Here is a 26,993-nt window from a genome sequence, read left to right as displayed (position 1 = left end):
CCCTGCCGGGGCCGGGGGGCCAGGTCGAGGGCCACGACACCACCACCTCCACCACCACCTCCACCGCCGCTAACAACCACCACGCTGCTGCTTCCTCCGCGCAACCCCCCACCACCTCCTCCCCCACCCCCACCACCACCACCACCAGTTCCCCCCCTTCCTCCAGCAAGGCCCTTCACTCCTCCTCCTCTTCCTCCTCCTCCTCCTCCTCTGTGGGCGGGGGGGAGCTGGTCCCGGCCTCCCCCGTGGCCCTGGGCTCCCAGCAGCCGGTCAATGTCTTCTACACAGGCTATGCCCTCAGCAAGGGCCTGCGCCCCCAGATGAGGGCCCCAGCCAGCCACCATGGCTCTGCCATCATGGCCCCCATGCATCACCCAATGACTGCCATGGGCTTTGCCCCGCCGGCTTTGCCATCCAGCACCCTGTCAAGCTTCAGCCCCAGCATGGGTGCCCCCATCACCACCCTGAGCATGCCGCCCTTTATGAGCAGCAGCCAGCAGCTGATGAGCCCTGCCATGACCACCAATCCCCTGGCAGCGGCAAGCATGGGCATGGGGCTGGGCGGGGCAATGCACCCCAGCCTGGGGGGCCTCACTGCTGGCATATCCCCTAGCATGGGTGGCATGACTGGCATGACCGGCCTGGGTACCCTGGGGGCCGGGATGCCTCTGATGATGCCCCAGACCCACATGTCCTCCCTGTACCCCTCCCAGTACACCAGTCTGCCCAGTAACACCGCCTTTGCCCAGGGTGGGGAGCAGCCCAGCAAGAGGCTGAAAACTTCCTAAGCGTGTGTGTGCATGTGGGTGGTGCGGCCGCGTCCTCCCTCGCTCCACACGGCGACGCCAGCTCTAGTGGACTCTAGTCACGCCACTACTAACATCTACTAGTGTCGCTCTAGGACACACAGTAACTCACTAACTGGCCCTCTTGAGATCGCTGACGCAGCACGTGTACTGTTGTTGTACCTCCCTGTTGGCGTCCTTGTTTGTCGAGGTTTTACACTTAATGATTTTTAGTCTTATTAAAGTATTTGAGACACAATAGTCGTCCATCATAACTGAGACTCCCCAAGTCTTTTTATTTGCTTTCAATTGACACGGCAGAGCAGACTTGCTGCATGTGCGCTGGTAACCGGGGGTGACGCCTGCATGGTACCCACTACCCAGCTCCACCGTGTTTGTGACTTGTGATGCACGGAGACCGCACCCCCCGCCCCACTCGCCCCGACCCTCCCTGCAGTGGCAGGAGGGCCAGGGCGGGGCACCATGGAGGGGGAGACGAAGTGGTTTCAAAAGTAGTCAGTACCATGAAGGGCTCAGGGGGTTGTGTCACACTTACCTCCTCAGCTTTCCTTCCCTGCTTGCCCCCCATAACCCCCTGCTTGCCCCACAGTTCAACCCTTTACTCGCTCTCTCCACAGCCCCTCCCCCTCCTGGGTGCCCCACCACATTCTCCCTCCTTGCAGACCCATGACACACATCCCATGCCCCCTGCCCTCCGCCCACTTCCCACCTCCACCCCCACCCATATCCCACCTCCACCCACCTCTCCACTACCCACCTCAATCCACCCACCACCCAAGTTAGGCTCCCTTGCCCATTTGCTTATTGTCCAAGGGCCCCCCATCCCACCTTACCTCACCCAACCCCACCTCACCTCCACCCATCCCCTGCCCCTCACTCCTGTGTGTTGCCCCAGTCCCCCTGGAAGGCCGGGTCACTGCTGTACTGCCCCCCCCACCCCCGGCCACTTGCCCGTCCTATCTGCACTGCAAAGACTCCAGTGAAGTTGTTTTCTATCCGTGCCGCCCCACCCTGCCGGCCGCCCCGCCCCGCCGCCCCGCGCCACCACTCACTGCAAAATCTGGCTTGGCCGACGGTTACTGTGGATTTCATTTGCATGTTGAGCTTCAGGAAGAGAGGGAGCGCAGCGGGGCGGGGCGGGGCGGGGTGGGCGGGGCGGGGCAGGGCGGGCGGGTGCCGTCTCCGTGTAGTCCCAGCATTCCCAGTACTATTGTAGCACTACCGTGCCATGCTCACGTCCCAACTTGATGTGATGGTAACTCTAGGTATGGGTCGTGTTGATGTGCCTGTGTAATGCTTCCCTCTGGTAGCGGCCCGCTGGTGCCGCCACGCCCGGCCTCACCACACATCTGCTCTGTCAGACATCATCAGTTTTTGTTGGACTGCTCTCATCTTTTGTCTTTTATGTAATCCTATTGATTCTGTTTTTATCATTATTATATTTGCTAGCTTTTAGTGCTTCTCCAACATTGGTCTGGGTATCCAGTATGTGTACCATCTGCCTGTGTACTTCGGTCCTTTAACTGATACAGAAATACTGGCCTATGTATAAGGATATTTTTAAAAATAATAAGTCTGTAGAATGCATGATATTGTGTTTGATTTCTGCTTGACTCTCTTACTGTTTACTGCTCCTGTCCCCGGCATGGCACTAGAGTCTTGGTCAGGTTAGCGTAGCTCACGCCCGTCTGCTAACTCTCTCTCGCTTACAGCCTCACAGTGGTCCACGGGCTCTTTCCTCGCCCCAGCGGCCCACCTGGCCTGCCTTGTGCCCAGTGTCCTGCCCCGGGAACCCTCCCTCGGGCCGCACACGGGGCACTTGTAGTCCAGGCTGAGCCTCTGGGGCACTTTGTCATCCTTCCTCTCTCTCTCTCTCTCTCTCTCTCTCTCTCTCTCTCTCTCTCTCTCTCTCTCTCTCTCTCTCTCTCTCTCTCTCTCTCTCTCTCTCCTCTCCCTCTCTCTCTCTCTCTCTCTCTCTCTTTCTCTGTGCTCACCTCCTTTGCCTGTCCCCACCCCCTTCCTGCCGTGCCTACACCTCCACCACACACCTTACACACCCGCCCACCGCCTCACAGGTGTGCAGTGTTCAATTAGTCTTGGCAGCTCCTGAGTCTCACCTGCCAAGTAATTTTCACCTGTGTGTCACCTGCTTGCCTCAGGTGGACCCAGCTGGTGCTTGATTAGGACAGGTGAGGCTGAGGGGCAGAGGCTGCACCATGTGTGGGGTTGGAGTGTGCCTGTGTCTGTCTGCTTGTGGTGAAGGGCGGGGCGGGGTGGGGCGGGGCAGGCAGGGGGCGGGGCTGCCTGGTGGACACTCACACACTGGGGTAGGGACATCCACGACCCACTGGGGGAGAGTGTGTGGGGCTGTACTGTAGTGATGGGTGTGTGTCTGGTGGTCTGTCTCATGGTTAACCAACAACAACAACAACATCTACAACACCTTGGCTTCTTAATTTTGTAAACATAGTGGTCTGATTTTGTTTATTTTATTAACAGCTTACCATTACTCTACCTGAGATCAAATTAATGACATAAAAAGACTAATTCCTATTTGTAATATACTCAATTTTTCTGCCTTGAAGTAGTGTACTGCTGATTGGCTTGTCACCCTGCGCGGATGTGTGTGTGGATGTGCAGGTGTGTGGAAGGCGTGTGTGGGTGTGCGTGTGTGCGGGTGTGTGTACGCATCTACTAGTGAATGTGCATGACAGCGTGTTTGTATACCTCAGTGTGCATCTTGTCCCGTGCGCATGAGTGTGTGTGTGCGTGTGTGTGTGTGTGATCGCGCGTGTGAGTGTGCACATGTAGAGGGTGAGCTGGAGGTGCACTGCGACACACTCCCCAGCGGGTCGTGGGTTCTTCCTTGAGCTGCGGGCGTGAGCTGACCTATGACCTAAAGCGACCTCAGTCTTAGACACACCATGAAAGCCTCTGAGCAGTGACTGGGCAAGACAAAGCAACTAGCAGAGAGATGGGCCTCAGATGCTTGGTGGTGGAGGCGGCCCGGGGTGCCCTAAACACCATTAACTCACTGTCCTGTGTCTCACTCACCATCGCTGCATCACTCTCTGACGCTCTCCGCTTCACATAAACACACCCCATGCTGTCCTGCCTCCCCGTCTCCCCCCCGTACCGCCCCGCATCCCTCCACCCATTCTGTCGTGGCCGTGGTGTGTGTCTCGGCCACGACATGCGGGTGGAGTGGGGGGAGTGGTGGCGGGGGGGCGTTGTGGAGTGAGGACCGGAAGACCTTTTATTTTTGTTTTGATTTGGTTTAGTTCAGTGGGTGAGTGGGTGAGCACAGGCCCCTCCATCCCCCTCACCCCTCACACCCCCTGCCTGCCATGACATCAGCTGCAGCATGGAGGACTGGGCTGCTGGGGAAGGGGCCGGGGGGTGAGCAGGGGTGTGAGGGGGCAGAGCCTCTAGGGCGGCACGGTCCCCTCCATGCCCGCAGTGCAGGGCGGGGCAGGAACCACCACACACACCAGGAACAAGCAGTCCAACAAGCTTCTCATTGTTTTGATTCTTGGTTCTTTCCCGTTCAGTGTGCTGACTCCCTCCACTGTGTTGTCATGAGAGTGGTGTTGCTGCTTCCCTCCCTCTCCCTCCCAGCCTTTGTTGTGCCCACAGGCAGTATCACGCTTGCTGTCCCAGAGCTCCCTCCCCCGTCCCCCCCAGGCCGCCACCACCCACACTTGTAAATTGCTAGTACAAACAGTGCAAAGTTTCAACAAACTAAAATAAACACTAATCCATTGCTGCCATTAACCTCACTCAGCTCTATCAAGTAGCAGTGTCGAGTCTCTTGTTGATGCACCGGGCAGGGCTGGCGCGGCGCCCCGCACCGCCCTGCACCGCCCCAGACTGGTTGTTCCTGGCTGTGCTGGGGGTAGTTGGCCGGACGGGCTGTGAGGGTGTGGCTCAGTTGTGTGAGGTCTGTGAGGCACCCCAGGGGTGGCAGACCCTGTGGGGAGGCCGGTGGGGCATGGGATGGCAGACCACTAAAATCTTGTACTGTAATCACCTTGACCCTAACCTGTTGCATGGTGCAGAGCGGCTGGCGGGCAGGCCAGGGAGCACTGCGTGACACACACCTCGGTGTGTGCGTGCCGGAGCTCTGCTGAGCCTCACCTGCCCCAGCGGCTCCTCACAAAAGACTGGGACTTCCTGTGCACGCTACGCCACACTTGAGCGCTGGCTGTCGCCTCTCTACAACTCTAGAGTGATGGGTAGGGGGAGGGGAAGAGTGACTGGGAGGGGGTCAATCTCTCCCAGGTGACCTGTAAGCCTCAGCCTGTCATGTGATGCCCTAGACATTGGTTCCTCCACCACCACACCACGTCACCTTCACTGTGTCCAGCTCCCCTGGGCCGGCCAGGAGAGGCAAACCGCACCACCGGGGAGTGTGTGTGTGTGTGTGTGTGTTTTGCCTCTCTGTGCCGCCCGGCTGTCAATTTCAGCAACACTGAGCTCCCTTGTGTCGCAGTAATGCTTACTCCTAGACATTTAACAAGCATCTAAATATTGCTGTGCTTTTGGGGATATAAATATATTAAAGTCTCTCTTGAGGCATCTATTTTTAGATATATACATATATATATTTATATATATACATATCATAGACCTTTGTTTGCTGTTCAAAGCACTCCTCCCACCCTGTTGCCAGCTTGTGGTTGTGGGTGTGTTGTACATAAAGTACTGTACTAGTGGCCTTGTGGATGGACATGGAGTGGCTTCCTGATCATGGCTTTAGTCCTCCCCTGTTTGGCATTGTGGTGAGAGTCTGCTCGATAAGTGCCTCCAGTACACATTGCCTGCGTTACTGGCCCCCGGGGTGCAGCTTGGGGTGTGGGGCGCCTGTGGGTGTAGAGGGTGACAGCAGCAGGCCGTTGTGGCGTCCGGTGCTCTCCCTTCCACTGCATTGGCCACCACTCACGTAACTTTAACAACCACGTCTTTTGCAAAACCTCACGGCTTGAGTTTGACGCTGAAGTCTGGCTTTTGGTTGAGTTGTGAGTGGTTAGCGCAGGTTTCTGTAGACTAAACCTGCTGTAAGAATACTCCATGAGAAACATCCTTGTTGTTTTTTGTAGATATGTTTGGAAATTTTAATCATGCTTGAATAATTTTTCACTCTGCATCCAGTACTTAAGCCTCAGTCCGGTCAAAGACAAGAAGTATTGATCCTTGCCCAGTGTCCTCATAGTTCTCTTTACTTGTCCTCCCTCTTGTTGCTCCAGACCAAAATTGAGTTGCCCAACGCAGTACTTGCTCAGAGGTAATTGAAAAGGTGAATAGAGATATGACTAGCTTCTCAGAGCCCCGTACAGAGGAGACAGTGTAGAGCAGGTGCCACCGGGACCGTCCCAAAGGAAACACCAGAAAAGAGTTGATATTCTCACACAAACGGGAACAAATGGAACAGATCAAAGAGTGGGAACAGTACCAGAGCAGAGCGTGTCCATGTGTGGTACTGCCGCAGCCAAATAATTTACCACACCACAACTTTCTCGCCTCTATTCGGAACACCATAAAAAAAAAAGTGGATTTTTTTTATATATATATATATTTTTTCACAATTTATCACACTTTTTATATATACATTTTGATACACGTGTGATTTTGACATTTTCCTGCAGACTGTGACTTCTAAAATGAATCTCCGTTGTATAATGTAGAATAGTGCTCACAATTTTCCACACTTTACAAACTTTTTCTAGTCTTGCATAGTTGTACACAAAATTTTGCAGTTGTATATTTGTACTTACAATTCACGGGAGTTTTTTATTCTTTCACTTTTTATTTTATTTTCTTTTTTACATGCAAATTTCACAGGTTTTATATCACGGAGCTAATAGTGTAAAGAATGATGACATACAACAATTATTACAGGCAGTCTTAGTAGCTTCTGTCACTTTTATATCTCTGGTTTCATTTTCATTTTACATAATATTTTCCTTCAATTCCTTCATTCATTCACTCACAGTTTACAGAAATTTTGCTCCACTTTTCAATATTCAATCAAAATATTCAGTTGTTCATAAGATTTAGTTCACACACTTTTTTTCCCCAATTTTTTTTTTTTTTTTTTTTTATTTATTTTTTTTTTCTATTTTTCATTCACTTACAGTTCATATAAATTTTGCTTGACTTTCCAATATTCATCAAAATTTTCAGTAGTTCTCATAAGGTTTAGTTCACACCTCTTTTATTCAATTTGGTTTATTTATCTATTATCTATTATTATTATTATCTATTAGTTATCTATTTGGTTTATTTATCTATTTATTTTTATCTATTTAGTAGTTCTCATAAGGTTTAGTTCTCATCTCCCTTTTTTTTTTTTTTCAATTTGGTTTATTTATCTATTTATTTTTATCCACTTACAGTTCACATAAATTTTGCTTCACCTTCCAATATTCAATCAAAATATTCAATGGGTTCTTTTTTTTTTTTTTTTTCTCAATTTGTTGTTATTGTTATTTTTAGTTTTCATTCACTTCAGTTCACTTAAATTTTGCTTCAGTTTCCACTATTCATTAAAATATTCAATAGTTCTCATAAAGTTTAGTTCACACACTTCTTTTTCTTAATTTGTTTTCATTCATGTTTATTTTTATCACTCACAGTTCATATAATTTCACCTCACTTTCCACTATTTATCAATCAATATATTCAATAGTTCTCATAAGACTTAGTTCACACACTTCTCTTTTTTCTCACCCTTTATTTCTTTATTTTTCATTCACTCACAGTTCATATAATTTCACCTCACTTTCCAGTATTTATCAATCAAAACACTCATAAGGTTTAGTCCCCACACCTCTCTTTGCTCCCTGTGTTCCTTGCCTTCCGCTGTCCGTCACAAGGCTCAACCCTCCATTCCCTCCGCTCTTCATCCAGAAAATTAAGTCTTGTTGTAATATTCTTGGGTCCTTCCTGGTGATCGTTCATCTGTTATTTTCCGCCCCGCTGGTCCATAAAATTAGCTTTAGCAATTGAAACAAGCGTGTGTGTCGGACCGCTCCAGATTTTTTTTTTTTTTTTTTTTTTTCTTAAGAGGTATTGCAGTTTTGTTGAGGTTTTGCTTATTTTGTTTTATTGATTGATTTTTTTTTTTTTTGTATTGGTTTGTGATTGGGTATTCTTATCGAGGGATTGTCTCTTTCTGTGGTTATTTTTGTTGTTTTCTCTAATGGATTAGTGGTTGGAAATGTTTATCAAGATGTTGTCTATTTCTTTTAGCTTTTCCATTTTCTTTTTTTTCATTAGTGATTTAAAATGTCTATCAATAACGTTTTCTATTTTTTTTTTTTTTTTTTGGTGCAGTATTTTCATCAATATTTAACGATTAGTGATGGGGAAATTCAGTTACCAATTGGATGTATTGACTGTTACTATTTTTTCCATTCCTTATCCATCAAATATTACAAGTACACCCTGCTCTTAATGTCCTTTCTCTTCAACTTCCTGTCATTTCCGATCACTTTACTTCTTATACTGTTAATCCTCAACTTCCCACATGAGTAAGGACAAGGTGTTAGAAGCAGTGTGGGTTTGGGAAAGATGGCTGCTGCTTCCTTTGTAATCTTTATGTTGCAGTTCACACCAGTTAGGCTTCCTTGCTTCACCTTCCTAGCACCTATCACTCCATCAGGCAACAGGACAGCCTAGGCAGAACACACATACTGCTAAACACTACATTTGTATAGAATTTTGTATGTCTGGAATGGCAGTTTTTTTATACCTGTGAAATTTTTATACATCTGTAGCTTTGTAGTGAGCATATGCCACTGTAGGACGTTCTCAAGGTGCTACTTGTACACTCAGGGAGAAAATATCTTCATTTCTGTGACTGACAACTTGTAGTACACTTGTGGGCAGCTGCTGTGTGTGTGTGGCACCACTGTAACACTGGCGTAGCACCTCACTAATGTCCTGAACCCCACACTCCGCTGGGTTCAGATGATGGGTGAAGATATATCTTTGCCGAGTGTACTGCAGAGTGTCTCACCAGTGTTTTGCCGGGGGAGTGGATGTTCCAAGCGAAGCGAGGAAGAGCTGTGGTGTCGATGTTTTTGCGGTATTTTTTATTTATTTTTTAATTGTCATTTTTTAATTGAGTGTTTCTTATTTGGCTGACGGTGTATCACGATGGGCGGAGCCTCTCTCCCGTCCCCCTGAGGCTGCCCAGGGGGAAGCTGTGTGGTGCCAGACAGGAAAAAAAAAAAGTTTAAAAGACCTGATTGCATCTTCATATGCAATGCCTAGCAATGATGATAATGGTGACTAGTATACTGATGATATTGATGGTGATGATGATGATGATGAATTTGTACTGTACTGTGTGTGTGTAGGTGAGATAACGTGCTATCACAGCACTGCCCCACCAAAATATTCCACACCCTACAAACAGAACCTGAGAAAAACACTCCATATTTTTTCCTCACATGATACGGACACACAGTCACACAGTAGGCCGCTGGACGACCCAAGGCTACATTCCCCTGAGAACAGCACAGCACACGTAGGACCTGACTGTGCGCTTGTGTGTGTGCGGCCCGGGACCCTCTGTGTGTTAGGGGAGAGAGGGAGTGGCACAGCAGGGTGGCACTAGGGGAGGTCAGGGTGCCAGGGGGTGCCAGGTTGCAGGACGAGTGCTTAGGGACGGTGAGTGAGTCAACACGCCACACGCCACTTTGCCTTTACCTCTGAGGAAGGAGCTCGCAGCTGCCTGAGAAAGAGAGAGAAAGAGAGAGCATGTCAGTGTTCCGGACTGGGGCAGCTGCTGACGGGGCTTCATGACCAGTCCGCCTTCGGGAGACTAACGCGTATGTCACCCGCTCTCTCAAGGTAACAAATTATTCAGCCCAAGAATAGTGCCACACCTGGTCAACTTTTAGTATTTTCCTGTGTACTACTACTACTTACTACTACTACTACTACATGTTTTCATTGCCACATCTATTATACATATACTGCTATGGTAATATTTATATCATCTACTACTACTACTACTATTACTGCCAGTCACTCTTGGGCTCCTTGTCTGTTTCTCAGTTCATTTTTTTCCAGAGTGACTTTACAGCACTTGCATTCCCCCTCCCCACACAAAAAGATATTCCAGTTAGTTTCCATGCTTCAAAATTGAGTCACAGTACTGCCACATGACTTTCAGCACTCAAAATTAACAACAAACCTTAAGAGTTCAAACTAGGTGCTGAAAAAAAAACTCATTAACTTTGAGGATGTTTTTGAGGTTCCAGTCAAGTCAATCTGCCATGAGCACCCAACTAGAGGGAAAAAGAATAAGAGATAACTTTAGTATATATATTCCGCATGACAGCCAATACGCGGGAATACTCTAGACTTTAGTACTGAGTGCATGGAAGCCTCATTGACCTGCGCCTTTGAGTTGAATTGCATGTGCCTCACCCGAATAAGCTTTTAAGGGAATCCCGGCCTTCTGGTCAGCGCTTGAGGGTGACTTTACCATGTCTAGCCTTGGATTGCATGTCTCAGCGCCTGCACGTAAGTATATCAGCTGATTTGTTGACATTGTTTTTAATCTGTTATCCATTTTTTTTTTTTTTTTTAATTCTAACCTTTCTTTATTTTTTTAATCCATTTGTTTTCCTTTCGCACTCACCACACCATCTTCGCTTTCCATGTTTTGTGACTGTTGTTCTTTTCCTTCACATGCACGCCATTCACCGGACTGAACTGCACTCTGCACGCTGCCTGCCTGGCCTTGCACCGACCCACTGTGACCGGCTCCACTCCACCACACACCCATGCACGCTGCCCGCCTCCACACACCCACAACCCCCACCACACACCACAACCTGCCTTTCCTCCACCCGTCACACACCCACGCCTCTCCTGTGCTTGCATGAACTCCAAACGCACACTGCTTATCTCTGTGTGACGTGTTTTCTTGGTTTTCCTTCCTCATCTCTCTGTGTTCCTGTGTTCCTGTCTGTGCCACGCCCACACACGCTGCCTTGCTTTGCTCCACAGCCACCACAGCCTCTATAATACCCAGCAACGCCACCTCTGTAGTCTACACTGATGAGAATGGACAGGTACCACCACCACCACCACTGCCACTGCCATCGCCGCCACCCTCACTGCAGTAGCCTCAGCACCTCGACTCACCCAAGCTTCTTTGTATCTGTGCTTGCTTCGCTGCCTCTCACCACAGTTTAGCTTCACCTGGCTTCTGCTTTTGCCTCCTAGATAGCTGCTTCTCTGACACATATGATTTTACCTTTTTGTGTTTTATCTGCTATTCTGAGTGTGTTTTTTTTGCTGTTTATTTTTTTCTCTTTTTTTTCTTTTTTTTTACCTCTTGTCCCTTGCAGAGCTTGTTGGCGAGGGTAAGTAAAGAGTCAGACTAGCTGGTGGTGAGGTGACTGGTATCATGGTATTGTTACTGTTGCTGTTATTGTTATTGTTGCTATTGTTGTCAGTGCAGTGTGTTTTATATATATATATATATATATATATATATATATATATATATATATATATATATATATATATATATATATATATATTTTTTATTTAGTATTCACATTGGATTGTTTGTGTGTGTATGTGTGTGTGTGTGTGTGTGTGTGTGTGTGTGTGTGTGTGTGTGTGTGTGTGTGTGTGTAATGTGTCTTGTGTGTGTTGTTAGTGTAATGTGTGTGTTGTGTTTGTGTGTGTGTGTGTGTGTGTGTGTGTGTGTGTGTGTGTGTGTGTGTGTGTGTGTGTGGTCTATTTTTCTTGCTTTTTTTTATTGTAACAAGGGAAAAGCTGGCCAAGGGTAACATGAAAAGAAAGAAAAAAAGAAATCCACTTAAATACCAGCCATAAAGTCTTTGTGTGTGTGTGTGTGTGTGTGTGTGTGTGTGTGTGTGTGTGTGTGTGTTCAGGTTATCAATAGGAAGAGTCAGTCATTCATAACATTACAGACTTACTAATAAAATGGTGTAAGGTTGAATAATGATAACTTTTTAGGCAACATTCACTTCACTATAGTTATCAATTTTTTTTTACTTCAATTTATCACAAAGTATTAGAAATTTTCCGATCATTATATTACAGTGTTTGTTTATTCAATTTCCTATTTTTTTAAGAAGACTTGCATTATTTATTCAGTTTGTTGTTTTTCTATAGAGATTTGCATATTATTTTTATTTTTCTTAGCATACAAGGAGTTTATACATTAAGAGTGAGTCTCCAGTGTATATCAAATGAATGGTGGTCTACCTTCATATATTCTATTCATTTATTAATTTCTTACATTTGTTGGTGACTAAGATAATTATGGTACACACTAGTCTTCTTTTCTCTAGTACATTTTTTCCACCTCACTTTCTTCCCCCCTTTTTTTATTGCCTATTTTTTCCCCATCCGCTATTTTTCCCATCTTATTTTCTCTCACCTTCTTCCACTTTTCATATGTATTCCCCACATTCTCCATTTCTGTTATTTTTTTCCCCTTTCTGCTACATTTTCCCTCATTCTTTTACTTTTCCTCATCCTCCTCCCCTTTCTTCTATATTTTCCTTTACCTTTCTTTCACCTCTCCTCAGCAAAATTTTCCCCTTTTATACCTTTCCTCCTTTACCATGCACATATTTTTCTATTAATATCCCCCCCCCACCTCTCAGTATTTCCCTTACATTCACCTCCATGATATATTTTTTCCCCTCGTCCTCTCTCGGTCTCCCCTTGTCATGATATATTTCCCCACGGCAGGCAGTCAAACACCAGGTTGCCTCCACCAAACATTTACCTCCCTTGCCAAACTGACCTTCCCAAATTGGCCAAACATTATTGCCCAGTGAATCATTAACCTGACCTTTGCTTGTCTCAGAATGGCCCTCATTGTTTTGTTCTTGCCCTAACTTGGCCTGACGTGACCTAACTTAACTTCATTCTAATTAATCTTCTTTGTTTCTTTATTTCTTTTTCTTATTGTTTTTGTTATTTTTCTAGTTTAGCTTTTTTTCCTCTTTCTTTTTCTGTGGGAGTTTATTTCTTCTTTCATTTTCTCTTTTGTTCATGTTCTTTATCTATCTGTCTCTTTTTCTCTCTTCATTTTAGTTTTTTTTTTCTCATTTTTTTCCTTGTTTATTTTTCTATCTTTCTTTTTTTTTCTTCCTTTGTTTTGTGTTTATATTTCTTTCTTCATCCTTCTCTTTCTCAACTCCTTGCTTTCTTTCCTCTCTTTCTCTGCATTTGTTTATTTATTTATTTATTTTTTACTTCATATCTCATCTCTTCATTTCTCTTTCCTTCTCTCTCTTACTTTCCTTCTCCCTTTCTTTACATCTTTTCATTCTTTTCTTTCTTCTTTATCTCCTTCAACCATTTCTCTCTCAATCTCTCTCTTTGTCATCTCTCCTCACCTTTCCCTTCTCTCTCTCCCTCTTTCTCTTTGTTTTCTTTTCCTCTCTTTTATCTTCTTCCTTTTCTCTTTGTATCTTTTGTTCACCTTTGTTTCTCCTTTCCTTTCCTTTTCTTTATCTAATTTCTTTGTCTTGTTATATTCTTTTTTCCTTGTTTTTCTCTCTCTCTCTCTCTCTCTCTCTCTCTCTCTCTGCACAGAAAATTGAGAAGAGATTAGCGGTCCAGTGAAGCATAGTGGTTCATTGATTATATCTTCCGCTGCCCTCAGCAAGTTTAGGGAACGACTTTTTATTCCTCAAAAGTCAATGGCAGTTTGCTCGCTCTAAAAAGGGATAAAAAAAAAAAAAAGATGAGATGATTTGTTTCTTTTTTTTTTTTTCTTGTCTCTTGCTCTCTGTCTCTCTTTTTCTTTTGTTTTGATGTTTTTTTTAGTCTTTTTTGTTTTCTTAGCTTTTGTTCCTGTTTTTTTTTTTTCTATTCTGTTTTTTGCTTTTTTTTCTATGGTAGTTTTTTTTTTCTTATGCCTTTCTGTACCATTTCTTCTTTTCTCTTTCTTGTATTTCCTTGTTCCTATCTTCCTTTTCTTTTCCGGTCCTTTTATTTATTTATTTATTTATTTTTTTACCTTTTCCAGTACTTCATTTCTTTCTTTTCCTTTTCTCCTATTATCCTTCTTTGTCTTCTTCATTCCCTTCTCTTTTAAGACTCCTACATTCCATATTTTTACACTTTCACCTCTAAACAGTCTGTACAAAAGGAGGAAACTCATATGCAATCCTTCTTTCCTCCTCTTCTTCTTGTTTACATATCTCTCCATTTACTCCCCCTCTTTCTTTTTCCATTTTTTATCATCTGTCGTCCTTCTTTTCACAGTCAACACACTCCTTTATTTTCATTCCCTCCCCACACTTAAATTTCTTCCCTTTGTTTGCGGTTCCCAGAGCAGAAACGGAATTTTTGGCCATCATTTTTCCTGCGGGCAATAAATCTATGTCAATATTAACAAACCGCTTCTCATCTTTCTCTCTGTCTTCTCTCCTTCCCTCCTTCTCCTTTTCTCTCTCTCTCTCACTTTTTATTTCTTTTTTTTCTTCTTTTTCGGCAAATTGCATTCACTCATGTCACTTTTTTCCTTTTTTCCGAGAGGGAGGGTCAGTTTTTTGTCTCATCTGTGGTGGAAACACAGGCATGGCAAGGCAATGACACACTCAGCCAATATCAGTGAAAAAACGCATTAATCCAAGTCTCTGTTAATGAATTGATGTCATTTCTCCGCCTCCCACTCACTGATTAAACCGTCCCTCCCCCACCCCCACAAAAAACAGGAAAAAGTTACAAAAAATATACATGAACAAGCAGGTCAGGTCAGAGTGGAGGGTGAAATATTGTTGCTGTACATAACATAGACATTTTAAACCTCTTTGTTATAAGCACTTCCAATTATCAGAGTGAAAAGTTATTGTTTCTCGGTTAAAATTGAAAAAAAAAGTGATAAAGTAAAAAAAAAAATTGTGTTGCAGTGTTGCCATGTAGGATATTCATTGATTTCTTAGGCAATACTAGTGTTCATGTATTTCCAGTGTTGATTAAGTGTTTATCTAATTTGCTTAATTTATATTATTATTTTCAACCTTCATATCTTTTTCTACATTTCCAACTAAGTAAACATTTGATTAATTGTCTACCTCATCTTCTGTTCTTATTTATTTGTTTTCTTCATCTCTCATCCCTTCTCTATATTTCTGATTAATTAAGGAAACATTTCTCTGTCTTCCTCCTTCAGTTTTTTTTTTTTTTTATTCTTTTTTTTTTTTTTCTGGCTATCTTCTTCTCTCATGTCTTCTTCCTCCCAATCCATCACTTTTCTCCCTTGCTCAAGTTTGTTATTAGTTTTTGAGGTTTTCTGTATTAGTTTTGGCTTCCTTAGGTTTCTCATTTCCTCCTCCTCCTCCTCCTCCTCCTCCTCCTCCTCCTCCTCCTCCTCCTCCTCCTCCTCCTCCTCTTCCTTCTCTTCTTCCTCCTCTGTGCAGTTTGAATAAGTTATTTTCTGAGAAGTCTCCATGTGTGTGTGTGTGTGTGTGTGTGTTTTGGAAAACTTCTGGACACCTTTGCATATAATTTAGACCAGGTAATTTGCAGATCCACACACTCTCTCTCTCTCTCTCTCTCTCTCTCTCTCTCTCTCTCTCTCTCTCTCTCTCTCTCTCTCTCTCTCTCTCTCTCTCTTTCCTTTTCCTCTCTTCCAACTTCTTCCTTTTCTCATTCTATCTTTTGTTCTCCTTTGTTCTCCTTTCCTTGCCCTTCCTTAATTTCTGTCTTCTTATCTTCTTCCTTTCCTTGTTTTCTCTCTCTCTCTCTCTCTCTCTCTCTCTCTCTCTCTCTCTCTCTCTCTCTCTCTCTCTCTCTCTCTCTCTCTCTCTCTCTCTCTCTTTCACCTGTAACCTTTCCTTTCTTCCTTTCCTTTCCTCTTAATTATCCTCTGGTTCTCCTCCTCCCTTCCTTCCCTACTTCCCTCCCCTCTCTACCCCTGCTGACATAGCCCCCCCCCTTTATGAGTTTCTGTAGCATGTTAATTATGGCTGTAATTACATTTTGTGGGTAATTATGAATTTCTTTTGGCGGGGCAGAGTTTTAATTAGATTTAATGGCACTGTGGCAACCGGCAGGGAAGGGAACATTTTCAACGATTTCTGTTTCCTTGATCTTCCGCAAAGTTATATAAAGGTTGAGTTGCCTGGGTTACTGCAGTGTGTTTAGCTATACTGGGTTGTTATACTCTCTCTCTCTTTCTCTCTCTCTCTCTCTGTTTTTCTTTCTTCTCTTTTTTTTTTCTCTTTCTTTTCTTTTTTCTCTTTGTCTTACTCTTTTTGGTTGTACTGTGTGTCTCTTTCTTTCTTTCTTTTTCTCTCTTTCTCTTTTTCTCCCTGTGTTTATGTATATTAGTTGTACTGTCTTTCTCTTTCTCTTCTCTTTCTCTATTTCTTTCTTTTCTTTCTCTCTCTATCTCTCTTTTCTCTCTCTGTTTTTGTGTATTAGTTAGTTGTACTCTCTCTCTCTCTCTCTTCTTTCTTTCTTTCTTTCTTTCTTTCTTTATCTTGCTCTACTTGACTATTGTTCTTGTTCTCTCTCCACTTGTTCTCATCTTGGATTTTGAGTAGATAGATTAATTTTTTCCCGCGTAGTTGACAAAATTTTACTTGGACTTATTTTGAGAGTTTTAAGGTCAAGATGTGATCAAAATTTCACACTTTGGATTTTAGAAGAGAGATTAACTTATGTATTTTCATGTCGGGCTAAGAACTAAGAAACACTTTCCTCCTGTGACCTTAGAGCAGAGATACATGAATATTTTTCCTCCTTGTGCTAGATAAAAACATGAAGAATTTTCCTATGGGGCTAAGAAGTAGTGGATATTTTCCTGCTGTATGCTGAGAAATAAGCAAAATTTTTCAGCAATGAGTATTTTCCTGAAGTAAGCTTAGAAATAACCAAAGTTTTTCCCTGTTGTGTTCAGAGATGCATCGATGCGTATTTTTCCTCGTCCTTAAAAAAAAAAAAGCATTAAAAATTTTGTATATGACTAAGAAATGAGAGATATTTTCCTGCCGTAAGCTAAGAAATAATGAAAATTTTCCCGCTTTGTGTTCTGAGATGCATCGATGAATATTTCCCATCCAAATGCTGAAAAAAAAAGAAAATAAAGAAAAATTCCATTCGGACTAAGAAATGACAAATATCTTTCCACCATAAACTTTGAAATAACCCAAAATTTTCCTTTTTCCCACCGAAGCCCAAACATGGATAGATAGTGAGAGGCAGTCAGGTTTTCCAGTGTCCGAGTATGTGTGTGTCCAAGTGTGCCTGTGTCCGAGTGTGTGCGTGTGTGTGTGTATTCATCCATGTATCATCTAAATCTGTTATGATGTAAATGGGGCTAATTATAATGTTTCGGGTCATCATTATGTACTTAATTGGAGTGTTAATTACTTCCTGGCGCGGCAAATGCTTTCCCCATACTCAGCATAAATTAGCTGTTTTAACACACGCACACACACACACACTCACATACACATACGCTCACTTCCACTCGCTAAAAAGTAAATAGTAGAAGTAGATTAGATAAAGAATAATGTTTGTGTTTTTTTTTTTCTGGTAACATGACTCAGGTACTCAAACACACACACACACACACACACACGTAAACACACACAAACGCACATACAGACACACACATATGCTGCTTATCTTTTCATAGCTTAAAAATAATGAGCTAAAGGAACACAGAAATAGAAAGAATAGTGATAACTTTCAACCAAGAAGATAGAGTAGATAGATAGATGAAGAGGAATACAGACAGATAGAAAGGTGATGATGGTGATGGTGAAGGTGGTGATGAGAGAAAGTTAGAACAAGAAAGAATAATAACAAGAACTATCAACTTTAGAAGATAGAATAGATAGACAAACAGTGAATAGAAACAAATAAAGATGGTGGTGGTGGTGGTGGTGGTGGCGGTGGTGGTGCCCTGTGGCCTCTAAACGTCTGATGTGAGGGTGATATTGATTTCCTGATTGGAGGTTGCCAGCCTGGGTCACTCCTGCTGCTGCTGCATCCCCCACCACCACCACTGCTGCCAACCCCACACACACACACACACACACACACACACACACACACACACACACAGAAGCTTGACTCATTCCTATAAAAATGCAATTAGGTACAAGTAAGAAAAACACACACACACACACACACACACACGTGATACTGCTAATATATTCATACAAAACAGGATATACAAGATGAAATAATCAATAAGTAAAGCGAATTAAGGCAAATGCATTGTCAACAAGTAAAACACACACACACACAGGAAAGAATAAATTAGTTTGCTGTTTTAATTTTAAGATAATGGAAGATAACAAACAAGACTCAATGTAAAGGAATATAATTAAATAGAGAGAGAGATCATGAAACACTCAAACACACATCAATGTATACCTGAGTGCGTGTGTCTGTAGGAATGCTTGAGGTTTTTGTGTGTGTGTGTTTGGTGATGAAGTGTATGCATGTGTGTGCATATTATAGGTTCACAAATCAATGAAAAAAGTTTACACATGTACTTAAAAGCATGATATGAATATCCTGATGTTTACATGTGTGTGTGTGTGAGTGTGTGTGTATGTATTTGTCATGCATACATCCTTAACAAATCAAAGTATATTCTAATCTATACATAACTTTAACTGAAGCTTAAATATACATAGCAACATACAGTAACCTTAATACCATGATACAGGTGACCCATAGTACTGCATGTGCCAATATACAGCTTCTAGTCATGTACATATGCTGTGTGTACATTAGCCAGTGTGTGTATGTCTGTGTATGTCTACTGTATACATATCAATTCTGTGTCTCAAGTATTCAAGGTCAGAGAGATAGGGAGGGCTAGGGGAGGCGGGGAAAGGGGGGGAGAGGATCTATATGTGCCCCCCTATGAGTATTCTGGGGTGTGGGGGGACCAGATTTGCATTCAAGGTCAGGTTAAGGTCATGAAGGTGAAGGTCAGGTGGAGGAGTTGCCATGAGCACTAGTAAGGTCAAGGGAGATATGTTGTTGTAATTTCCGAGCACAAAGAGCATACCAGGTTTAATTGTTTCATTGTGGTAATACTGCAGTGGATTTTACCGCAATGCTCCCTTCCGTGTGGCTAATTCGTGTGTTAGTGCGTTTGTAAGTGATTCGGAATAGTTTTGTCCGTTTTGGTTTGTTGAATGTTTAGCGATGGTCAAGAATTCAGACATTTGATTGTGGGCATTTTGAAAAGACAGAAAGAGGAAAAAGGCAGATATCGAATTGTTTATATTTTCACATGTTTTTTGCAGAATATTTAGCGATGGTCAAGAATTCAAAGAGATATTCAAGTTTGAGAATTTTAACCCCTTCAGTACTATGATGCCTTTCCATATTCATTCTGGTAACTATTTGGTGATTTTATACAGCTTCAGAAACTCATGTGGGTGATTGAAATAGTGAAGACTGTGGCCATTAATCTTCTGACCTCCATAGACCCTTCGTAATGTAGATAAAATAGTATAATCGTATGCAAATCTCAAGGTAAAAATGTGTCTCAGTAATGTAGAGGTTAAAAAGAGAAAAAACAGATATGTAATTGTAAACATCTCACAAAGATAAAAATAATAATTGCAAAGATTAGAAGGTAAGGGGAGTTGGGGAAGTGTTGTATGGCTTTCTTTTGACCTGACCCCACCATGACCCGCCTGACCTGACCACACTGAGGCTGTTCGGGAGGACGTGAGAATGTTGCCTTATGGTCTGTTGTAAAAAAGATGATCATTTTTCATAATCTTAATATTTGTCTATTGATATTTCTCACTTTCATTGCTTTCCTCTGATCACTCAACATTCAAAACCTTCAGCCATTTTTCAGCATTCAAAACATTCAAAACATTTATCATTATTCATGTTTATCACTAGTGTTTGTGGATGATGTTTAGTGCAGGGTTTTCAAGATAATTCACTGCTCTGAGGCAAATTATTCTCCAAAACCTTGATAGTGACAAAATTCAATGCAATGCAGACTAATGTGAATGACACTGAATTTTGGTGTCTTGGTAATAATCATGTAGAGTGTGTCAATTTACCAGACACAAGGATAAAAGGTTATATACACACACACGCATTGCATTGCTCAATTGACACGCATTAGTCATTAGTCATGAAATGTTGATAGATTTTGCTTGAAAGTCTTGTCCGCATTTTACGTTTATGAGGAAACAGTTAGAGAGAGGACAATGTTCTGAAACACTTCCGCACTGCACCTCCACTACCTCCACAAGGCTCTCGTTGAAGTGACACAGGTTTTTGAGAGTATTTTTGTGGTTCCAGTGACATATCAATAAGCTTTCTTGTATTATCAACCAGAAAAACACTCTTGAAAACCCGAGTAATCTTCTGTGTAGCCTTGGAAAGCAGTCGTGGTGAGAGAGCAAAGCGTTTCAGAACACACCAGGAAGAAAGAGAGAGAGAAATAGACAAGAACTTCATCACTTAACAGCATCACACACACTCATTAGACTAGCAATGTCGCATCATGTAAACCTTCACTTTTATCTCCCATCTGTCCTTCCGAGCTGAGCAAATCTGGTTTCCCTGGCGCACCATTAACACATTCTGACTGAACAGGTGGAGACAGGAAGCAGAGAGCACCAGACTTCACTTCACCATCTCAACTTGTAGACCAGCAATATATCTCCCTCTTCTTGTGTCTTTGTTGTTGTTGGTGATCTAATTGTCAGGCAGGCTCTTAATGTGTTTCCCAGAGAGAGAGAGAGAGAGAGAAAATTATCTACCTAGCAGCTTTGATGAGAGTGTTTCTGTGTATCTTTTGGGAAGTGTTTAGAAAGTAATGTATGTCAGAGTGTCTTAAATGATGTGGAAGTGATGTGAGATGATGCAGGGAAAGTTTGTGAGGCTGCAGTGATGTGGGAGGAGGAAAAATACTATAAAAATAAAGAACAGTGATAGAGGAAAGTGAAGAAGTGACCGTATGTTTGTGTGCATGTGTGTCAGATGCCAGAGAAGCAGTGGAGCTAAAATATAAAACAGTAGCAGTCACAGTAGCACCTTCAGTAGACACAGTGCTAATTTGCTAAGCCTCCCTGGACTTGGTATATGGAAGCTAAGCTCTGTAGGTTGTTATCAGCACCGGCAAAAGATAATGGTGTTTTATTTACACCTGAAGTCTTGCATGTTTACTGTGCTTTGTTTAGTGTATACATTGAGCACTAGCAGCTTGTTTATTGAGTGCTGCTTGTAATGTGCTACTCATATTGACTATTATTGTACTATTGTGTGATTCATGTGTTAGTGTTAAGTGCTATCTTGTTTTTATCCATATTGGTGATAAGATAAGGATTGGTTTGTGGGTGAATTCATGCTTTGTGGATTTTTTAAAGTAATGTTTTGATTGATTTTGCTGATAAGATAAAGTTTCATATATTTTCTAGATAATTTGATAAGTTTTGCTGGTTCAATAAGGTTTAATGATTTTTTTCTAGATCAGACAACTTTTGGCTTGGATAGTGATAGAATGACTTGCTGAGATAAGATAACAATTCATAGATTTTCAAAAGATATCAAGGCTAGAGAGATAAAGAGAACAAGAGTAAAGATTTGCATAAACTGACAACACTACAGACTCAATACTGAATACCAAGTCCAAGTGAGGAGGCAGAGGAGGAGGAGGTGGAGAGGCTCTGTGCTACGAGACTTATCCAGGCCAGCCATGAATGTCTGTGTCAATGTAGGAGCTTGCTACTCTTTGCCACAGAGAAAGTGTTGGTGTGTAGATTGCCATGGAATACAAAGAAGACATGAATTTGGCGTAGGTCAAATATTAGATGCTTAGAAGATAGAGCAAGAAATACAGAAACTTAAAATTTGATGCAGATGAGACAGAGAATTCATGGATATGTATTAGAAACTTGATAGAAATAAGGAAAAACTTTAAAAAAACTAAAAATTTCTTAGATTAGGCAGAACATTCATGGATCTGTTAAAAAAAAAAAAAGAGGAAAGAATTATCAATAGGGAAATATTACAGAAGTCAACATTTGGGCTACTTTGGTACAGAGGAGGTAGTTTATGATGAGAGAGAGAGAGAGAGAGAGAGAGAGAGAGAGAGAGAGAGAGAGAGATTCATATAGGTGGTGAAGGAAAATGAGAAAAAGAGAGAGAGAGGACAGGGGGCCCGAGTGGGGGATGAGGCCGGCTTACTGTGTCTCTTGTTCACAGTTGCTGGACACCCTTCAAGTGTGCCGCGATTTTAAGTACGGCCAGTGCGTGAGACCTGCCTGCAAGTTTGTGCATCTCCTTGAAGGTAATGAGGTGACGTGTATCCAGTTCCCGTCCTCTAATTTTTTGTTTATCACTTTTTGCAGTGTATTGGGGGACACAGCAGTGACCTATGAGCCGCATTTCCCTCGTAAGAACTTAAGTGGTTGTATTTGCTTCTGCCAATTGCTTCTTAGTCTCTCATGTCTAGACGCTTATGGCAATACATACAAACAGACGTCATAAAAAAAATAAATGGCTAGCTGATGTTTACTCCATGCTGATTGGCTCACTGAAATATGGCAAGTTCTCGTGGCTAAATGATTGAGTGCCTGGTTTGTGTGTCTCGTTTTCTGTGAACTGTCATGCTGGTGGTGGTCTTGCTGTGGAGAACAGACGCTCGCCGCTGTTCTCCTGGCTGGACACTACCTGGCATGGCATTGGGAACTTGGGAAGGCTGAGCACAGGAACAAGACTCGCACCACGGAACTTGCTGTATTCATGAAAAAAAGAAAAAAGGAAAAAAAAAAAACTACCCTAGAACAGTAACAGACCTCTCATCCCCTTCCCATTACTTTCCCTATGATAAAATTAATTAACTGTATCTTGTTTTGCTTGAGTGTTAAATGTTAAAACAATAGATTTTTTCTATAACATTTGCTGGTGGAAATAAAAAAAAAAAATAATAAATCGAGTAAAAAAAAATGAATCCATCTTCCTTTTAAGATAAGGGAAAAAAAAAAGTATGTTGAAATACTACTAATACAACTTTATCATAACATCACAGGGTAGATTTTTTTTTTCCTTTTAACTGAGAGAAATCCTTGTCATTCTAACTAGATAAGAACAGCCATGTGAGATGCAACGCTTTTACATGAGACAAAAGCTGCATAATGTGTAAAGCTTCTGAGTATATATCCGCTGTACTATATTGAGTATATATATATTGAGTGCAAACTGAGAGAGACCTGTTCCCTTCCAGCGCTCGTAAGCCACACCAGTATTCCCTCAGTTACCTTGTTCCATGCATTGTTTACCCACCCACCCGCCATCTTGCTGGGGATTCTCTTTTATGTTTAATCAACTTTTCTTTTCCTTTTTTTGTATTTATTGTCTCCTTTTTATGCTGATGTCTTTGAGAAATTATTAAGATATTCAACTTTCTTTTAGTTATTTTTTGTCTGCTATGATTATTGTTTATTTATTTATTTATTTGTTTTCTATAAGGAGTAGTCAAGAGTGTTAGTATCCAAATTTTAAAGGAACTTTGCTGCCTGAGTACCTGTCAGATTTATCAGAAAGATGTTGCGAAGGTTATTTGTTAATTTTTCTTTGTTTTATTAAGTTGTCTGTGTTGTTGGTGTGAAGAGTGTAAACAGTGTGAGGATTGAGGCATCTTGAGGGTTTACTGTGAACCCCCAACCCACACTCACGCCGTGCCCTGTGTGTGGCCCTGGTGCCCGCCAAGAGCTGCTAGTGTTTGGTGTGATCACCAGCACAGAAATGTGTGACAGAATGAAATGATTGATATTCATTGTTCAGCAAGGCAGAGGCAGGGGCAGGCAGGGGCAGGGGCGGTGAGTGTGTGTTGGCGTGGCCGCGGCGCTCGGCGAGACAGTTGGTTGCTCACCCCTTGTGTGTTTGCAGATCACGTAGAGGTGACAGACATGAAGGTGAGTGTCTGTCGCGATGCGGTGAAGGGGAAGTGCGGTCGGGGGCTGTGCAAGTATTATCACCTGCCGGTCCTCCTGCCGCCTGCCCCCCTTGACCCGCACTCCGCCCGCACCCACTCAGCCCCGCGCCACCACACACTCCACAACCCGCCCACACACACCCTCGTCCTCGACAACGCTTACTACTTGGAGGCAAACACCACCAACAACAACAGTAATAACAACAGCGGCAGTAGCGGCGGCGGCTCGACCGCCTCGCCCACACCACTCGCGGCGGCAGCAGCAGCAGCAGCAGCAGCAGCGGCGGCGGCAGCAGCGGCCTCCTCCAGCAGTGGCAGCGGCGAGTCGGCCGGCCCCTCAGCTCTGCAGGTTATCGCCGGCCTGGCCGCACCCAACAACATCATTTGCAACTAGCGGCCCCGCGCCCTGCTGGAGGCGGGAGAGGGTCTCCCGCGCGGTGGTGTGGCGCCGCGTGTGGGCGGCTTGGGGAGCGCGGCGGCGCGAGCCCCGGGCCCCGGAGCTTCTGGTGCTAGCACAGCCATGCTCACTCAATGTGATTTGTCAAGTGTGTCCTTACAGTCCCCACGGGGACAGGTCAACTCCAGCACTCGTGGATATTTTTTCAAAAAACATAACAAAAATAAATTTTCACTTTGTTTTTATCTTTTATATAAGGATAAGGTAGGAAGATGATGCCCTTATAAAGGGTCGAGATTAATTATTTTCTATTATGTACCAGTGAAACAGACTCTGGACTGTTGTGCGAACATGACAAAGTCACGTGCCAGTGAAGCCCCGACCAGCGGCCGGCCCCGGGGGTCCACCCCCTCGGCACCGCCAAGCCCCTCGGCAGGTGGGTGCCCAGGCCCCGGCCCAGCGCCCCGCCGCCCTGGCCCGGCCAGTAGTCAGCAGCTGAGGTGCCAGCGTCAGCGGAGACGGTCCGGGCGGCACTGGGCCTCGCTCCCGGCGGCGGCAGCGGTGCTGGGGCGCCGCCCCCCCGGCGCGCTGGTCCATTACCGAGGGAGAGATGCAGTGAGAAGCTCAGCTGAACACGGCGGACTCGAAGTGAGGAACACGGATGAGAGAGGACACAGGAAGGACCCGAGAGGAAGAAGAAGAAGAAGAAGAAGAAGAAGGGACTGATCCAAGACCCAAGCCAGAAAGAATCTCTATTTCTGCAAATGTTTTATCATCATGTTTTATTTATATTTTTTTTAAGGCCTGTTTTCACACGAATTGGTTTCTAGTCATTTACCCTTTGTTTATTTCCTTTTTATGCCATGACTAGCTCGGTGAATTTATGGGGCTGTGACAACTTAGTACAGTATGTCTGGTTTTATATGAAACTGTATTATGCAAAGCCGTATGTGTCTGTTGTAGTGCTCGTGAGGGAAAAATTTTTCATAGTTCCTTGTGTTATTTTTACATATATGAAACGAGTGTTTTATTACATGTAAAAGTGCCACGACGTTAATGTTCCTGCAATTGACGCATTTAGGAATCAAAGAGAGGGTATAAGGGAGGGTCGAGGAAAACATGCTTGTGGATGTCCCGGCTTTAGAAGTCACCGTTTGGCAACTCAGTCTGTCCGGGTGGCCTGTTTGTACTTTTTATATACTATTAGCTTATGAAAGGTGATAAATAACACTGCGCCATGAGCTGCGTGGCCTATCAGAGTCATTTATACTTATTATCATTAAACAAAGTAACATATATTTGAGATAAATAAGCCTCAGCTTACACAGGAAACCAGTGCTTGAAGTATCACACATATCAAAGTTTTATACATATATTAAGATATTGGAATTATTATCACAGATTTATTCATATATATATATATATATATATATATATATATATATATATATATATATATATATATATATATATATATATATATATATATATATATATATATATATATATATATATATATATATATATATATATATATATATATATATATATATATATATATATATATATATATATATATATATATATATATATATATATATATATATATATATATATATATATATATATATATATATATATATATATATATATATATATATATATATATATATATATAAGGCTAATATTGCCTCCCTTGTTTATACATTGTTTTCATTTACATCTAATCAGAAGAAACCATCACCACAACCACCAAGCCTTTCACGCGGCAATAGCGACATCGGCAGCGTTACGTTATTCTTGGGTTCAATTTTACCGTAATTTGCTTATCAGAGTGAAGGCAAGACAAGGGAATGTTGGAGGAGAATCTGTGGGTGAAAACTTTGGTGACGATGCTCAACGAGGCGGCAAAGCAACGCTAAAAGGAGAGTCCATGACAAAGGCCCCCCGGACACGCACGCTCTCTCGCTAGTTCACTTGTTCGTCAGGCTCAGTCTGGTGGCAGGGAGGCTCCTTACCCCCCACCCCTCCCATCACCCCTCCCACAATCCCCGTCCCAACGTCCCACAACCCACAACGACCCCCCAGAGCGACCGTCTGTGCCACCTTTTGTACCGCCACGCCACTCGCCGCCCCGGCCAGCCCGGTGGGCGGCGGCCGTCACTCGTGCACCGGATCCCTCGCAATAGTACCGTATCCTGTAAGAGATGCCATCCATGCACAACCATACTCTTTGAAAGCCTCACTCCCTCCTCACCCGCCCCGCTCCCCGACCCGCTCCCCGCCCCGCTCCCCTCCCCTCTCCTGGCACCGCCTGAGCCACCGGCTGAAGCCCATCACTCAGTTAATGTCGGTTTCCACCAGCACGCTTGCTGTAATTTAGGATCTAACTTCAGCCATGTGATAAAGAGGAGCTGAGGGTGGCCGCGCGGGCTTCGGCCTGCGTGGGGCCACCTCAAGTCACGCTCACAATCCGGCCATGCAGGGTACAACTTGGACCCTAGAGTTGCGCTTGCTTCACAGTCAAATGTAGCGGGCTTTTTCTTCAGAGTGCAGCATCCAATCTGCGGCTTCACGATGTCACTGCTTCCGGCCCTGGGCGCCTCCCGCCGCACCCTGGCCACGGCCACGGGGCGGCGGGCCCCCTGGGGCCACCCCCGGGCAGGGCCTCGGACAGCCAGGGAGACGGGCAGAGATAGGAGAGCTGTGCCGGGTCCTGCCCTGCCGCCCCTCTCCCCCCCAGGGACGGGGGGCGGCACCTGCATGTAACCAGTTATGTAGAGTAGTTCCGTAGGCCCCGGCGCCCCGGCTTCACACGTAGCAGTAGGCT

General features: G+C 43.7%; 4 protein-coding genes across 19 annotated transcripts in view; all 4 read left to right on the top strand.

The window, feature by feature from the left end:
- Positions 1–2,396, top strand: part of LOC123502865 (muscleblind-like protein 1) — a 157,528-nt gene extending 155,132 nt beyond the window's left edge. For all 16 annotated transcript variants that reach the window (XM_045252138.1, XM_045252140.1, XM_045252147.1 and 13 more), the window contains one exon: positions 1–2,396. This exon is cut by the window's left edge and continues 163 nt beyond it. In XM_045252138.1, coding sequence (XP_045108073.1) covers positions 1–788 — 788 coding nt within the window. In that variant the 3' untranslated portion in view covers positions 789–2,396.
- Positions 1,193–2,631, top strand: LOC123502620 (extensin-like). Its single transcript, XM_045251784.1, has 2 exons — positions 1,193–1,727; positions 2,519–2,631. The coding sequence occupies exons 1-2, from the start codon at positions 1,193–1,195 to the stop codon at positions 2,629–2,631; spliced, it is 648 nt and encodes a 215-aa protein (XP_045107719.1).
- Positions 2,632–10,716: 8,085 nt separating this feature from the next.
- On the top strand, positions 10,717–24,909 carry LOC123502867 (protein muscleblind-like). Its single transcript, XM_045252152.1, has 3 exons — positions 10,717–10,897; positions 22,035–22,119; positions 23,721–24,909. Exon 3 carries the CDS (start codon positions 23,741–23,743, stop codon positions 24,158–24,160), a length of 420 nt encoding a protein of 139 aa, XP_045108087.1. The 5' UTR covers positions 10,717–10,897; positions 22,035–22,119; positions 23,721–23,740; the 3' UTR covers positions 24,161–24,909.
- LOC123502619 (synapsin-1-like) lies at positions 24,515–26,932 on the top strand. The gene is made up of 3 exons (XM_045251783.1): positions 24,515–24,811; positions 26,136–26,537; positions 26,687–26,932. Exons 1-3 carry the CDS (start codon positions 24,515–24,517, stop codon positions 26,930–26,932), a joined length of 945 nt encoding a protein of 314 aa, XP_045107718.1.
- The last annotated feature ends 61 nt before the right edge of the window (positions 26,933–26,993 follow it).

Source organism: Portunus trituberculatus, chromosome 12, assembly GCF_017591435.1.
Source record: "Portunus trituberculatus isolate SZX2019 chromosome 12, ASM1759143v1, whole genome shotgun sequence".
Lineage (NCBI taxonomy): Eukaryota > Metazoa > Arthropoda > Malacostraca > Decapoda > Portunidae > Portunus > Portunus trituberculatus.
The sequence above is the reverse complement of the archived record's forward strand: the minus strand, read 5'-3'. Positions and strand labels throughout refer to the sequence as shown.